The sequence below is a fragment of the Theobroma cacao genome, chromosome 4, assembly GCF_053813885.1.
Source record: "Theobroma cacao isolate CCN51 chromosome 4, ASM5381388v1, whole genome shotgun sequence".
In the NCBI taxonomy this organism is placed as follows: domain Eukaryota; kingdom Viridiplantae; phylum Streptophyta; class Magnoliopsida; order Malvales; family Malvaceae; genus Theobroma; species Theobroma cacao.
In genome coordinates, this window is record NC_142642.1 from 40,621,313 (window position 1) to 40,637,850 (window position 16,538).

At 36.8% G+C, this 16,538-nt stretch overlaps 2 protein-coding genes across 2 annotated transcripts; one reads left to right on the forward strand and one right to left on the reverse strand.

Annotated features, from left to right (window-relative positions):
* Positions 1 to 2,754: 2,754 nt before the first annotated feature.
* LOC18603710 (gibberellin 2-beta-dioxygenase 2-like) lies at positions 2,755 to 6,644 on the forward strand. The gene is made up of 3 exons (XM_007035825.3): positions 2,755 to 3,594; positions 5,094 to 5,466; positions 6,211 to 6,644. The coding sequence occupies exons 1-3, from the start codon at positions 3,215 to 3,217 to the stop codon at positions 6,457 to 6,459; spliced, it is 1,002 nt and encodes a 333-aa protein (XP_007035887.3). The 5' UTR covers positions 2,755 to 3,214; the 3' UTR covers positions 6,460 to 6,644.
* A 1,834-nt stretch (positions 6,645 to 8,478) lies between these two features.
* On the reverse strand, positions 8,479 to 12,181 carry A/N-INVC (Plant neutral invertase family protein). Its single transcript, XM_018119952.2, has 6 exons — positions 11,135 to 12,181; positions 10,480 to 10,645; positions 10,048 to 10,259; positions 9,433 to 9,926; positions 9,284 to 9,332; positions 8,479 to 9,112 (listed from the first exon to the last, which is right to left on the reverse strand). Exons 1-6 carry the CDS (start codon positions 11,930 to 11,932, stop codon positions 8,798 to 8,800), a joined length of 2,034 nt encoding a protein of 677 aa, XP_017975441.2. The 5' UTR covers positions 11,933 to 12,181; the 3' UTR covers positions 8,479 to 8,797.
* Positions 12,182 to 16,538: the final 4,357 nt, after the last annotated feature.

Below are 16,538 nucleotides of genomic sequence, written 5' to 3' on the forward strand. Positions count from 1 at the left end.
ATTTCCAAAGAATATTCTTTAATTTAAAAAAAACACAAAACAATTATTGAAGATTTTTTCTTCACCTCCAAGTAAGTTTTGTTGGGTTGATAAGTATTCTTCCCATTTATTACAAGAATTCCTTTTACAAGGTGCATGCATGTGAATTGCATAAAGCAAACATGACTTTTCTCCTAGAAATTAATTAAGACTGTATACAGAAATGTTGAAACAAAAAAAGGGTTTGCTTTCTTTTTTCTGTTTTCAATAGGAATGAAAAGGAATGATTATCCTTTTGTTGACTTCCCCACCTCAACATAAAATTATTTATGAAAATAGTTTATAAGTGTAGTATGATTCTTAAGTTATGGTTTTCTGTTATTCTTTGTTTTTTTTAGTTCATATTAATTTAAAATACATCAAAATCAAAATTTTTATTTTAATTTTTGTAAAAGTAAAAAAAAAAAGATAAATATATAAAGACGAAAAGAGTATCATTGCATACAATTGATAAATGGCCAACGGATGAAAAATGAGATCAGCCCCGATGAATATTTCATTGGATGAAATATTATTTTTTAAGGTTTTTTTTTTTTCGAATTTCCTCCATTTGATTTGAAGAGTGGGAAGGCTTACATATGAACCTACCATCAAGGAAGAACCCATGCTTATTCATTTATGCCAAATTGAATAACAAAAGGAAGACTTCCTTTGACACATTCTTCTTCCCTTCTTCATTTGATGGCAATGGGGTTGATCAGTACAAAACGCACCAACTCAAACACAAAATAAAACAAAATGTTAAAAACTGTCAAGTGACAAATCAAAAGCTGCGGTCGGTGTGTAGTTTAGCCTTAGGCATGCTTAATCTGTCTCCTCCTTTCGGGCCATGGCCCATTCTTGTTTGCCCTATTTAAGCCTCTAGGGTTCCCTGATCCCACCCCAATTATAAATATGAAATCTCCCCATGATTTCTGCTATACCCTTAATTTTGACAAGAACACATGCATGCATGTACACTATTCCATCCACTTCATATAGTTTGTTCAATCTTGGGGGTATAAGCCATTAAAAACTAATGCATCATGCTACATATAGGAAAAATTATGCAAGGATGGATCAATCGAGCGAAAGTGGTGCAAAAAAAATTTTTAAAAATCGTTGTTTCCATATGTGAATTATATATATACAAGGTTGGGGTTGTGACGTTTAAGACTTATCTTTTTTCTTTCTTATAAGGGTAATGTCATAGTGGCATGTTTCTTTCAAGTTTGAATCTATTTTTTAGGTGACTGTTGTATTTATTTGACTCTATTATTGTATGGGGGGGGGAGTTCTTTTCACAAAAAGAGGAGGGGGGAGAAGGAAGATAATGAGTTCATTGATTAAATCCTGACCTGAATCTTTATAGATATATTTGAAAGCAAAGGATTGATTAAGAAAGATGGGTGTTGGCTCAATTATTGCATGTCTTCCTTTAAATAAAATTGAATGCATCTTCTGTCTAATCTGTTATTGGTGGGTTGGACCTTCAGATTGCTAGAAAGGAGACACCTGATTGGGCTTGAAATGGGCAACCACTGCCATGTGGCACTTGAAAGCCATAAACAAAATCTGATCCTTGTGAAACAACAAGTCAATTATTCATGGCTACCCCAGAATTCCTTTTAGGTTTGTGCATGCATATATAAACCACAGCTGATAATAACCATATATAGGAACCTGAACGATTCATATCTCCTGTTATTCAAAGAGTTAGGTCCGAATACATATACAATAATGAATAAAATGAATTGGATAGCAAATGATGCATGTTCCCATCAATTCAGGATTCATGAACAGTAATCTGTATATGCTATATATATAGAGATACAATTGGTTTTCAGACTTGCCCATTTACCTTTTTCTTCTGAATCAATTAGTGGTGTGTGTGCCAGGTTTCTTTAATTAGTGAAAGAGGAGTAAATGTGCTTACAGAGGAGTAGCCTATTAAATGAAGAGGGAAGGCTAGAAATGGGTTGGGAAAGAAAGAGGGGGGGAAACTTCTCTTACCTTTCCTTCTTGCTTTTCTTGTTCAATAAGTTGGTCTTTTGCCAATTTCCATGGAAGTAAGTGTAGAGACTGTGGACTACATGGGAATGAGGGAACCCCCTACTTCATTTAAGGGGGTCAACAAACCATTTTAAATTTCCAATATATGCTACTATTAGAAGCAGATTGGGTGATCTTAACCTTACTTTTAAATCCATCCAAGTCCATTATTAGACACCAAATTTGGACAGAATGAATTATTAATATAAAAAGCTTGGCTTAGTATTGTCTGATTGCACACTCTTAGCACCATCTGCTCCAGGAATAATATGAAGTTGTCTAATATGATGCCTTGCACAAACTAAGGAAAGAAATCCAAAAAATGGCCAAGTAAATACTTTATAATCCAACATCCAACAGTTCTACATTATCTATTGTCAATGTCCTGAGTGTAAAATCTTCGGTGTCTGGTGGGTAGGTGCCATGGAGATGTGCGAACAACCCAGGGAACCTTAAAACCCAGAAATATATAAAGAAGGAAAAACACGTGGAGTTGAAAGGTAAGCCTCGAAATCTGAGTGCGACAGGCAAGAGTTCTGGCCAACCGTGGCTCATGTCAACAGTCAGCACTGTAGGGAAATGAGTCAACAAAATCACAAAACCATGGAGAATATAGTATTACCCCTTCTGTTTACTTGCAACCCAAGGTTTAAAGTCAAAAAGGGTTCGTTGAGAGAAGGAAAAAGGATTCAATTAGAGGGAGGGTTAAAAAAACAAGTCAAGGGAGAGTGAGGAAAGTCAACTATTTTTTTCTGAAACAGGCATTTGCTACTTGTACAGTTGTACTTCACCCAAGGTCTTCGATTCCCTGAATCATCAAGAGGAACAGATTTTAATAATAAATCCCTTTTAACTTTTATCAGATTCTCTTTGTTTTCTTAAATATCGTAGGCTCTCACGCTTCTTTTGATAACACTCTTGCCCTTCTTCTTCTTCTTTTTCTTCTTCTTCTGACTTCTCCATTGCCATCAGCCCTTTTTGGCCGTCTGGTTTTTGTTTATCTTTCCTTGTTTACGCCTCCCCTCTCTCACAGTCACATTCATAGATATATATCCCATATATATTAGCATATCAGAATCCTTGCAGTCTTTAGTTTTTTTGTTTTCTTGTAGCTGGTTTCGTTGGAGGTCCAAATAGAACAGATATGGTATTGGCTTCACCAAACCCAATTCGGGCTGAAAAGGTCCAACCGATTGAGCTTCCTGTCATAGACCTTTCAGCTGAGAGATCAGAGGTGTCAAAGCTCATTGTAGAAGCTTGTGAAGAGTATGGTTTCTTCAAGGTGATCAACCATGGAGTCTCTGACGACATCATTGGCCAAATGGAAGAAGAAGGTCTCAACTTCTTCACAAAGCCGCTTTCCGAGAAACAAAAAGCTGGGCCTGCCACTCCTTTTGGCTATGGTTGCAAGAACATTGGCTTCAATGGTGATATTGGAGAAGTTGAATACCTTCTCCTCGATACCAACCCTCTCTCCGTTTCTCAGAGATCCAATAGCATCTCCAATGACCCCAACAAGTTCAGGTACTCACTCAACACCATACTTTATTAATTTCCTTAAGTTTTTTCCATTCTTCCAAATGTTGCATGCTTAGTTGTTTGCCCTTTTCTTCAACGGCGGCCAAATGATAGATAGATAAAAACAGTGTACGACTAGTATATGAATAAGCTATTGACAGAAATGTTTTAAAATTTTCTTTTTTCTTTTTTTTGTTATGAGTTTGGGGCCATGCTCGGTAGCTATAGCTCTTGCCAGCATGCTTTTCTACTGATTTGTTCAATTCTGATGAATCCATGAACGTGGAATTTTGGAACTATGTAGCGATGAGTTGTAATCTTCTTTTCCATCCCATCCCATCCCATCCCATCCCATCCCATCGCACTCAACTCCACCTATCCATGCGTTAAATGGCAATGATTACCATATTCTGCTGATGTTGTGGCCTAAACTACTGATAGTTGTAGTTCCTTTCTTTTACCATGGAGCAAGAAGGGTTGCATATGGGTCCTAGTTTGCAGAAATCTGCTGTGCCATAGCCAAGTTGCTCTCTTTCTTTCTTTTTTAATACTAATATTCTTTCAGACGATTTGGTGAAACTGAATTCTCTTTCCTAACTGGGAAACAGAAAGAAAAAAAAAAGAGCAAAGTTTTATTGAGTCAGTGTCATCTTAATCTGTCGGTACAACTTGGGTTGTTTTTCTTTATTTAGGCAGGAAAGAAAACCAACCTTTTTATGACAGAATTGAGCAACATAAATCATAGGTTTCAGTCGAATAACATGTTTGAGAACAGATCATGTCTTGTTCTGTTTACTTTGGTAAAGAATTAAGGACAAATTAAAGACATGTAGAGGAAAAACAGTTTCCCATTTGGATGAATGGGAATCAAGATACTTACACAAATTATGAAGAGAAAATTAGAAAGAAAAAAAAGAAGAAGATTCAAAATCAGGAATACACGTGAGTTTTTAAAAATACCTTCATTCAAAGTCACATGGGACTGTGGTATGTGGGATATGGTTCTCCTCTCTTCTCCTACAAGGTGGGATAATATGTCAGAGACACTTCCCCTTGTTTGCTGTCAGTCCCCAGTTCCACGCGCTGCAAGTAGGCGCGTATGTGGAACATCACCTCTTAGGAGAAATGTGGGTTGCAAGGAAAGTACCATGACATTAAAGATTGGAAATCGGAATGACAAGTCAGAACGAGAGGGCTTTGCATCAGAAGAAGGTCTAATCAAATCAAAGGGAATTGAAAGGCGGATTTTTTTTTTTTTTAAAACAAAAAGAGAGAAAAATAACAATTGACTTTTCTTCCGAATTGAGGCAGACACGAAATGGAAAAACTGAAAAAGCAAAGCTAAAAAAAGTGGGAACAGTGGTTCAGGCTGAGACAGCAGGGTTTCAGTGTGAGTTTTTTTTATTTAAACCCAAAGCCTACAAACTCTACAACTGCTGCCCCTTCTTGCTAGTTGCTTGTTTTTCCAATGTGGTGATGGTGATTATGTCTGTGTATGGTGACAGCTCTGCTGTGATTGGTTACATACAAGCAGTTAGGGGGTTGGCATGTGAGATCTTGGATCTGATGGCAGAGGGATTGTGGGTCCAGGATTCATCAGTGTTCAGCAGGATGATCAAGGACGTCGAAAGTGACGCCCTTTTCAGGCTCAATCACTATCCGCCCATTCTCTGCAAGGATAGGGAAACGTCACCCTCCTCATTTCATAGTCACAGCAGCAGCAAGGTTGGATTTGGGGAGCATTCCGACCCTCAGATATTGACCATCCTGAGATCCAACGATGTAAGTGGCCTGCAAATTTCTCTGGGTGATGGGGTGTGGGTCCCCGTCCCCCCTGACCCCACTGCCTTTTGTGTGAATGTGGGTGATGTTTTACAGGTTGGTCCATTTCTCTCCTCGCCTTCCCTTCTCTCTCTCTCTCTCTCTCTAATCATAACAACCTCTTAAACCAATATCGGAAAGAAAAGGTGAATCGGATTGATAGAAAGTTGGAAAAACTGATATGCTTTGGGAATCACTGCAAATTTTCACTGCAGCTTTGGACTGATCACCCTGGTATAAGGGCCCCCCACATACCTGTTTCTATCCAATGAACACCAGGGTGCTTGAGTAATTGATGACTAACTTTGTTTGAAAACAAATGGAACTGAAAAGTTTCTGGTTGGTTGGGCTGTATTTCCATTTATAGTTCTTGCAAACAACTATGGATAATCCAGAAAGTTTGCTAACGGTCACCAACATCCTTCTTTTTGCTTTTTTTCTCTAGAAACAATTTTGGGTGACATTTCAGAGTTGGGGGGGACACAAACAGAACAGCATTAACTGGCACGTCTAGGTTCGATGCCGTGCAGGGACATGCTGATGTTAAAGCTAGGCTTGTGTCTTTGAAAGATATGCCAAATTCTTGTAATTCATACAAAATAAATAAGCTTTAAGAACTAATTTGAGATAGAAAAGGCAGCTAGTGCAAAAAGGTTGTAATTAAGGTTAGAGTCGGAGACATTCCTTCATGGAGTTCAAACATAATTGTACTAAAACAGTATGAATAGTTGGTGAACAGTTTCTTACTGTAAGCACATTAAACTAACAATGATACATGCATGTTTTTCTTACATTTTGAAGGCTATGAGCAATGGGAGGTTTCTGAGCGTGAGGCACAGAGCCTTGACCAATCCCTACAAGTCGAGAATGTCAATGGCCTATTTTGGGGCACCCCCACTCCATGCTTGCGTCACTGCCCCCGCAGAGTTGGTCACAACCAACAGGCCTTTGCTGTACAGGCCTTTTACTTGGGGTGAGTACAAGAAAGCTTCATATTCTCTCCGGCTCGGAGATAGCCGCCTTGACCTTTTCAGAACAGCACAACAGTAGAGAATGAACCAGTTGCTTGATAGAGTTCACATTGTCTTTTGCTGTTCGGATGGGGGGATTTTGGCTGTAATCCTTCACAATGTAGTCCTATACTTGTTGTTTGGGACGGGAGAAATGGTTTATGTTAATTATATTATTGTAATTTAGCCATCAGTGAAAAGTTCTCTTTTCCAAGCTTTCTGGTAGTCTGTTGTGCAGTTGATTCTTGAGTTTGCCTCATGACTAGTTAAATACTCTACCTCTAGTAATCTTGAAAAGTTGATCCCCACATTGCTGTCACCAAAAAGGAATGGTCCTGATCAAGAAAGGGTCGACATCCACAAAGAGAAAAAGAGGCTATGGCTAGGCCATGCTAAATATGCAGAATGCCGACTGCTGTGTACATCTCAATGGAGGATGAGATGACCTTAGGATCAGGGAATGCCATAGTGAAAAGGACAGCATGGGGGACCAAAAAGATTGTTGCATCAAGCAATTAGTATGGGTATTCATTCCAGTTTGAAGGGCCTGTCTGTCAAGAGACCATAAAGTTGAAGCTACTATGTGGCTCACAGAAAGAGATGGTTTTAGCCAACCTTTCATCCTGCCCTTGGCCGAGTTTCACTGTAAATCAACCAAGAAGATGTTAGTATTCAAAACACCCTTTGCTAGCCTCGCCAGGGTATTAATAGAACTTGGTTTTGGGACTGGTTTTGCTTCTAGCTGGAAGGAGATAAGACAAATACTGGGTTTTGTGTCAAAATCCAAAAACAAGAATGCAACAGATATTAAGACCAGCCAATGAAAGAACGAGGAGCTTATCATTATTGTTGTTGTGTTGGATTAGACCATTCACTTTTAAGAAAAATTGTTTGCTGGTCCACTATTGTTCTGGACGTGGGGGCATGCATTCAAGCTACTTTTCCACAGTAAAAGCATAATGCACTACAGTTTAGTTGCTTAGGATTCGATTTGATGTTTCGGTTCAAGTGTTTCAGATATGTAGTAGACATGGATTCATGCACAGATGGTAGGGTAGGTTCCTGTGACGCGTGGAACCCATGCACAAAAAGGGCCCTACGTCTCAGGTCTCACTGTGGGCTTTGAGCCGTTTGACAACGACGCAGTTGGACTCATTTCCAGATTGGACTCCAAATTGAATTTGGGTTCATTCTCTCTCGCTTCCTCTCCCACTATATCAAAACTCCTTTATAGCAAAACTTGTAATCATGTCTGAACAAAGTCAAATGCAAACCCTTTATATCAAAACTTGGAAGCCTTCAGAGCCTAATCTCAATTTTCTTTCAAGCTCCTGCTACTTCCTTAGGATCCCTTGCAATTTGAATCCTGTATCAGAAGGAAAAAGAAGAATGAAAGCGGATGATGCATGCTGTTCACAGTCCTGTACCACTGGACCGTGCAATAAATTGAAGTGGAGAAGACTTTGCGAAGCATCTGCAAAACTTTATAAGGAATTCAGACATGATTTCGTGATAAAATGGTATCAAATCGGATTTGATTTTGATCAAATTCACGTCAAGCACTTCCAAATAAAAACAGATAAAGTAGAGGATTATGTCAGGCCTTGCATTTTAAAAGTAGAATCATGTTTTAATTCTAGATTTTAGGTTAGAGTTTTGGAAAGAGGGCAATAACCTTGTGACACTGTGTACCATCTTGGTCGAGTTGGTCCAGGAAATGTCCAAGGTTCCCCTACAAAAACGTAAATCTACCCTTGTCCGAAAGAACGAGGGCTGATGAAAACGTGGTGGAAGCTTTAAGGGCAATGGAAGAAGAGCTAGGGTCGGCGTTGCCTTGGAACTGGCCGCTGCTGGCTCTCTCAAACTAAATAAAGCAAAAAGCATTCGGGGAAAATGACCATGGGAGTCGAGCTAGGTCTCCCATGGTTACAGTCATGCTTTTACGCAACAATCACAAACGAATACCCTCAATTGGGCTCAAGGCAACAACAGTACATATACAAACATCATCGAGGTAAAAACATCAAGAGTTCTCTATGGAAAGAAAGTGTCATGTATATATTGCAATAATGAAGTCATATGTTCAATTATTCAGATTTTTTAGAACCGTACAAATATGTTAAGAGGCTACCAAAAACTGAGCCACCTAATTCAAGTCAGTCCTCCATGAATGATACAACAAACAAGTACTACTTTACATGAATGACGGCTGTTAGTTCTAGGAATATTTTCTGAAGTTCACTAAACTCTGTCCTTTGGTTTAGTTATAGTCATCTCCATGTCTCGTTCAGCACTTGAGTGTTCATCTAAACCTTTTTTTAATTCTCCTATGCTTGCTAGTGCATTTTATTAAGGAACGGTCATTACTGGCCGTGACTTTAAGATTTAGCAGCCAGGCGTGAGCACTTCCTTCGACCGGTTTTGCCAAGGCCACAAACACAGGTCTCAAGAAGCTCATAGTCTTCCTCCCAAAACAAAAGGGATGCCTTCTGTGGGTTCTGCAGTAGCATCTTTGAGGTAAGGAAACCAGCAACTGTCCATGTCTGGAAGAGCCGGGATTGCTTCCCTATAAACTTCCCACTTCTTGTGTCATAGTATTCAGGCCATTGATCCGCTGACAGCCTTTCCTCTGCCAGAGCAACTGCTTTTTGTGCTAATTCTGGTTTGCCCATCTTTATACAGGCCACCGTAAACTGATAAAACAAAAAGCAAACCATTCAAGGAGTATAATTACGGGACTCAGGATCATTACAATCATTACATGACCAAGGTGTAACAGATAGGTAATTGATTGCATAATCAACCTTCACAAGCATTATAAAAGATTTCAAAATCCAGATAACTTGATCAAATATAAGCTTTACCTGCCACAGGAGGGTTGGCCAAGATCCACCATTGTGATATGACCACGGGCTGCAAAGATGAGAGTCAGTTTCTAAACAATTGTATTCACCCATTTGCTATGTTTATCGAAAAGTTAAAGAACATAGTAATACAATGATAAGAGTCTCACGTATTCTTTGGGTCACTTCCAGTGATTATCCGCCATTCATCAGACTCTAGAGCAGGGTAAATAATCTTAAGAGGCATGTTAGCCACAAAATCATCCCATTTAGCCTCAATCAAATTCAAAACATCCTCATTCTGTTTTGAAGTCCCCAAAGAAGAAACGATGGCCCAAAGATTTCCAAGGGTGAAAAACCTAAAATCCATATGAGCAGGTTGCAAATTGCCAATGAAGTAGCCACCTTCATCAGGAATCCAATCTACTAGCCAGGAAGGAATCTGATCTGGATAGATATTGAACTTGTTGATGGCATCTGTCGAATATTCCTCTGTCTTGTAACGATATATCTCATTGATTTTCTTCATATCAACCCAGTAATACTCTCTGATGTGAAATGAGAGTGCACTGAGTCGGCTGTTAATGGCAGCGACCAAATTCTTGGTTGCATCATTAACAGTGAGCATCTCACGAGAGCAACGCAGAGCAGAATAAAATAAGGCCTGCAAAATCGGGTATTAGGGAAACACGACTATAAGACAAAGCAAAGCAAGAGTAAGGGTTAAACATAATAAATCGACAAGTGAAATGTTTAATATATGTGCTAAAAACTATTCTGCCTACTTGAATTTCAAGAGGGTGGCCATGAATACCCATTCGTCTATCAATCATACAGGAGCCATCAGTGACCAACAGAGAAGGAAACATGTCAAACCCATCAGTTAAACACAAATTAAGGATCAGACTTATGCCTGTTTGCACATCCACCCTCTCTTGTAACGTATAGTCACCAGTTATCTTTCCATAAGCTCTCAACAAGATAATCCACCACAACCCTGTGAAGATAGTAACCAAGTGATTATGATTCTAGAAATTCTCACAGCAAAAATTACAACTTGATTAATGTAATGTCAAAAAGATATAACCATTATTTGGAAATAAACACTATGATAGTCAGAGAATAAAAACCTAGAAATAAAACTATTTTGACAGTATCCAATGTTGAAGAAGTAGTTATCAATAAATGCTGCAGTGACTAAAAGTCATATATCATACCAGAATCAACAGGGGCAACACGACCAATGGCTGATTCACCGAAATCAGCATCTAAAACCTCTTCGAATGCTTCACTGCTTCCATCAAGAGGGGCAGTTCTAACTTTAAAACTTGCTGGCATCAACCCTTGCCCAGGGCTGTAGCAGTCCACAGTCTTCTCCCAACTCTGAAACCAACAACAACATCATCAAAGAAGAGCCAAGCCCAAAAATAATATAAGAAAGCCCATCAATACATCACCCCAATCTAATAACCAGAATATATTAATTCACAAGTTAAAGTAATGAAGCTCCTTTGATACTATTTGATGATGGCATTCCCTGGTGCTCCATAAAATGCACAACATACATGTAAAATGGCATCAAATGAGTAATATGTGCATATTTTCCACTTCCTAAATTGTTCTTCTACGGCATCACTGCGACATGCAAACACCAAAACTAAATCTGCATCAATTCACATTCATCTATGGACTAAATGTTAACATAGCATTGATAAATCTTTCTAATTTCTTACAATTTGCGAAATCAGCTGTAATATCATAAAGTTCCAATCAATTCACATAAGGTGTTCAACTTGCCACCAATCATCAAAAGCCCACTTATATTGTAATTAAAATGCAAAGGCAAAGTTAAACTATAAAGATCATACGTACCTGTAACTGCAATGTGTGAAGAAGAAAATTCTTCACAATCTCTGGCTCTCCATTTAGCAGAAAAGCAAGCGCTGAAGGTACAAAGTCACGGATAAATATCTGATCATAGTTCAATGGCTGCTTGTCTGCTGGATCATTAGCAGCTACAGTCCCCACTGGATGTCCACAATAGTTCACAACAGCACCACGTAGTATCTTCCATGCCTCTTTCTCAATCTCAGACACCTCTCTCTCAATCTCAGTCTCAGTCAAATTCAAACCCTTTACATTATCAATATTTACACCTGACTCATTAACATCTATACCAGTATTGTCCTCTTTAACTAATCCATTACCTGTCTCTATCCTCTCAATCACCAGAGGCTTCACATTCAACCCGCCTTGAATGTAAATCCTCTCAAAGTTCTTCTCGTTAACATGAGGTTCAACTGATGTCGAATGGTTCCTAAAATCTGACGCTACTTTGGGAATTACTAAAACACCCCTAGACCTACCTTTATTGACACAAAAACTACCCGTAAAACCCCTAGACTGACCCCAGCTTGAATCGGACACACTAAAAGCCCGCCGATTCGAATCAACAGCACAGTTATAACCTACAATCTGTGATTTACTATGCTTATAACAGTGGAACCTACGGCGATCAACTGCCTTAGAAAGTGATTTCGACAAATTGTGGATACCTGAACGGTTCATTTTAGGGGGAGATAACCCGAAAATGGAAGAGCTTTTATAACTAATTAGGATTCTACAACAAGGTTTCATGCTAGAGATTCCAATACAAGTGCTAGACTTCATTTTTTTTTCCTTTTTTTTCCCTTCTAGTGAATTCAAGAATCCAATTTCTATAAATATATATATATATATATATATATATGCACACAGCTCTGTTAATCTTAAAAATTGAAGAACAGAGAAACAAAGACAAGCCTAAATCTAGAAAAAAAAAAGGAAGATAATTCAATAATTAATTAAATACTAAGATTAAAACTAAAAATGGAATTGGAAATTCTTTTAAGTGGAAATACTCACAGTTGCAATTGAATCGAGAAACAGAGAGCTTTGTCTGAAGATTTGTAGATTTGGGAAAGAAAGGCGTTCGATGGTATTTATAGATAAAAAAAAGGAAAAATCCAAATGGCCTTGACTTACATTTATGCCCCTGCACGTGAATGGCCTTTTTAATATTGTTGGTTCGAGTTTACCATAAAATCCTACGCAACGATGACGTTGTTGTTATTATCTTTGATTTTCTATTTTCTTTTTCAACTTTTTTATATTGAAAAAATAAGAAAAAAAGGAATTTTTTTTTGTTTCCATTAACTGGTGGTAACTTTGTTTGAGGTTGACAGTTAAAATCTTTTTCTTCGTACACCATTTCCTAAATATCATCTTTTCGACAAAAATAATAATTATTAATTTGTAATTTTCATAATAGGAGAAATTAATTAAAATTTATGTTAGATGTTCTAATTTAATTATCAACATATAACCTTAAATTTGTATAGTTAAAATCTATTAATAATTTTAGATAAAAAAAGTATGAGAAAGAACATTGATCTAAAACCAAAATCGAAAACAACTATCATTAATCTTGTATATATTTGGTTTAAATTATATATTTTATTAAAAGCACAAATAAAGTAATTTGATTGTTTAAAAACTTGTAAATTTATAAAATGTAGGTAGATTTTTCGGACATATTGAACTTTCAATTTTCGTGGAATGAAATGTATTTTTCTGACAATGACAAGAAAGAAAATTAAAAGCGTGAAAAAAGAAAAAAAAAACATGCTTTCTTTAAAATAATAAAAAAATGATCTCAGAAGGGTACGACAGTCTTAATAAAATTTGCAATTACGAATGGATCAGGTTGGTAGGCGGTGGTCCCCATCTTTACTCGTTAAACAAATGTGCGGAAATCAAGGCTGCTTTCTGACGTGGAATTTTATGAATGGATAAAATCGTAGGTAAAGCACCGTATATGTATATGTACCTGTGTACGTACATTTAAACGTGGACGAGAATCATTGGCTAAAAATAACAGCTGTTTTTCTTTTTTTTTTTGAGCCATTCTACGAATATATATATATATATATATATATATATATATATATATATATATATAAAAAGGAAAAAAGGGGAAAAATATCTTAAGGGACGAAAAAGATACATTCGTCTGGGTAAATGGCGATATTTTGGTAGGAAAAAATTTTGTTGTGCTTTTTGTTGGCACGTGTGGAATCAATATCTCTGTTTTATGTCATTGTTAATTTCTCATACGCACGAAACGCGTTCGTCACCGCAAAGTCCTGTGGCAGTTAATGTAATTATCACGTTAAGCATTTTTTTAAAAAAATTAAATAAAATCTTTTAATCTCGTGTTAATAAATAGAAAGATGTTGAAAAGTTTATAACATTATGAATCGAGCAAACGAGTTTCATACGTTAGAAATAGAAGTGGTCCACACACGCTAATAAAGAAACGTCAAGACATTTCTATTTTTGTTTCTTTCTTTACTTTTTTTTCTCTTTTTAAAATTACTTTTGTGCATAATAATGAAATTTCCATTTCATGCATGTGAAAAAAATTACGTGCGAAAATCGAGCCGATATTCTTTTCAAGCTTAAAAATGAGTTTATTCAAGGAAAAGTAATTGATATTTATCTAGGTGTTATGTTGATAAAATTGATCTATTTTTTAGTTTTAAAAAAATAACAAATTACTTTTTGTTGAGTATGGGGTTTCAGTGTTTAATATTTTTAATTATGTTTGTTCTGAGATTACTAAGCTTGTGACATTATTAAGATTTGATAATTTAATTTAATTTATTTAAAAAATTTAATTAATTCAATTATGAACCGAATTGATTAAATTAATCGACCAATGGTTAAATTTGATTTTCGGTTAATTCAGTTAATTTATAAAATTTATTTGGTTTTTGTTGTGAGCAGTGTCTTTGAACCAATCGGAAGTAAGCCCATCATAAGAAGGATGGCCCAACCATATACAAGTAAAATGAAAAATCAATATTATAGCAGGCTTGACTCTGAGCCCAGAAGCCGGGCTTGGACATGCCGGCTGACCATTCCCATAAAAGTCTTTTCTGGGCCCATGCCATAGGGAATAGAGCCTCCAAATCTAAACAACACCAAACCACCATGATTCACGACATATGGAACCGACTTGCGTTGTGTGTGTTTCTCACCTTAAGCCCTATACCCAAAATGGAAAACGAAAATGGTTTAGGTGAAAAGCTGAAGAACCTAATGAAGTATGCAAATCCTCAAAGATAAACTAAACTAGCCTTTAGTGTTTTTTCAATGCTTACGGAGTCAAACTTTCAGGTTGAAGACCGTCTTTCAAATGGCTGTGTCACCCCCCCCCGCGTTGCTGCTAAATCATTGGCATTAAATTAAAAAGATTAAAAAGAATTCAGTCTGCTTGACCCATGTTTTTCTTGGGGGTGTTTCATTCTTCTTGTTTAATCCCACTAGGCTGCTTTATCTTACTAAGAAATCATTTGATTAGCCAGTTAGAACGAGGCTTATGATGTAATCCTTGTCGTCACCCTCACTCTTTCCATTATCAAATTTGCAAATTCTATCCCTAAATCTATGACTAAATTAATTAAGCAGTAGAATGTAGCTTTTGACCACACAGCAGTTCTTCCCTGCTTGGACTGCCTGATATCATCTTGCAGTATTTTTCTACATTATAATGTGCTTCACGCAAACACACTGTACACAGAATTTGATCAAGGCATACACAAATAAAGCTTTATCTAATACTTGAAAGTGCTTTATTATGATTGTTTCCATATCTGTTATATTTTATGTATATTGGGTTGTTTTTTCTTTTGGTACTGAGAGAAGAGGTTTGACCTTAAACTCGTTTTTGAATAAAAGGGTACAACGAATTGAGTTGGATTTGGATTTCGAACCTTGTTTACTTGAACATGTGCACCTAAGCAAAGGAGGGGGTATGGTGGCAAGCACATATGCCTTTCAATGTTAACTTCCATTTCCATTTAAGGAAATGAAAGTTAGGAAGAAGAAACATCAGATAAATGAATGGCTAAGCTCATTTAGCCTTGGAGGAAGTATGGGGTGGTTTGTGAACAGCAATTTAGCAAAAGGGTTGTGTTGGGCATAACCGTAATTGAGAGGAAAAGTGTTTGGTTTCTTGCCTTGCGTGGTTTAATTAAAGTTCCCATCATTACTCTTATCTTATACTGAGGATCAAGATCAAGAGAACAACATGTAACATATGCTGCACCCATCTTAATTTTATTACGCATCTAATTACAACCATATCTCTCTCCACCAGCCATTTTTGATTATTTTAATTAATCAACAATTTTGTTTTGCATTTTAGTTATTGATATACTGTACCTCCTATCAAAACATGGATTCACATGGGTTTTTTTTTATGACATATTGTGGACATTTGATGTTTGGTTTTCTGGTAGTAGTATGAGCAATCTTTGGTGTTGCTTAGGCTCTAGCAAGCTCTTGATTAGTATCAATTAATACAATTTGATCTCTATCTTGTTTTTCAATTATATTTTAAAAGAGACAAACTCGTTCGTTGATGAATTGATAAAAATCAAAATTCTACGAACAAGTGATTTCTCTTCTTGTTTGTAAAAAATTTCAATTAGAAAGATTTATCACATGTTTGATATTGAAGAATCAATTTCAATTCATATTGTATATGTTTTGCCTTTTATGATAATCTTCAAGTCCTTTTATCGAAAAATGAAGTGGAAGGATGAATATAAATAAAGGTCTTTTTTTTTTCTCTTGTATGTAGCACAAAACTTGTACCTTACTTAGGACAATAACCGTCATGTGTTAGAAATTTGGGGGAGGGGGGTGTCATAAATTTTGTTTTTTGTATTTGCTAGACTAGGATAAGCACAACAACAACATATGTTCTTACTTATAGTGGAACCCCATCATGAGCAATTGCTTTATTGGTTACGGGTTGGAAAGATCTTGTGCACGTTTTTGGTAATATGGTGAGTGCTGTAGAAATTTGAAAGATACATGACATTGATTCATTGATAACTTTTGGTTGAACTCCATGAAAGTTGTGGCTAGGAGGCTTAGAGAACTTCAAGGATCGCTTTCAAAAGGAAAGCTTCACGCAAGTGAACAAAAAAATAAATAAGAAAGAAAAAAGGGAATGGTGTGTGTGGAAACATATGTCAGTTGGCTTGAAATGGTACTGAAGATTGAGGCTAAAAATGCATCATGAGACCATGGATACCTCTTTTAATTTACTAAGAATGAGAGATCTGAATTAATGTGAATCTGGTGGCCTTTGATCTTATCTCTCTTTTATCTTGTTTTGGGGGGTGCGGGGAAGAAAGCTTACTAACTGTTTTATCTTGAAGAG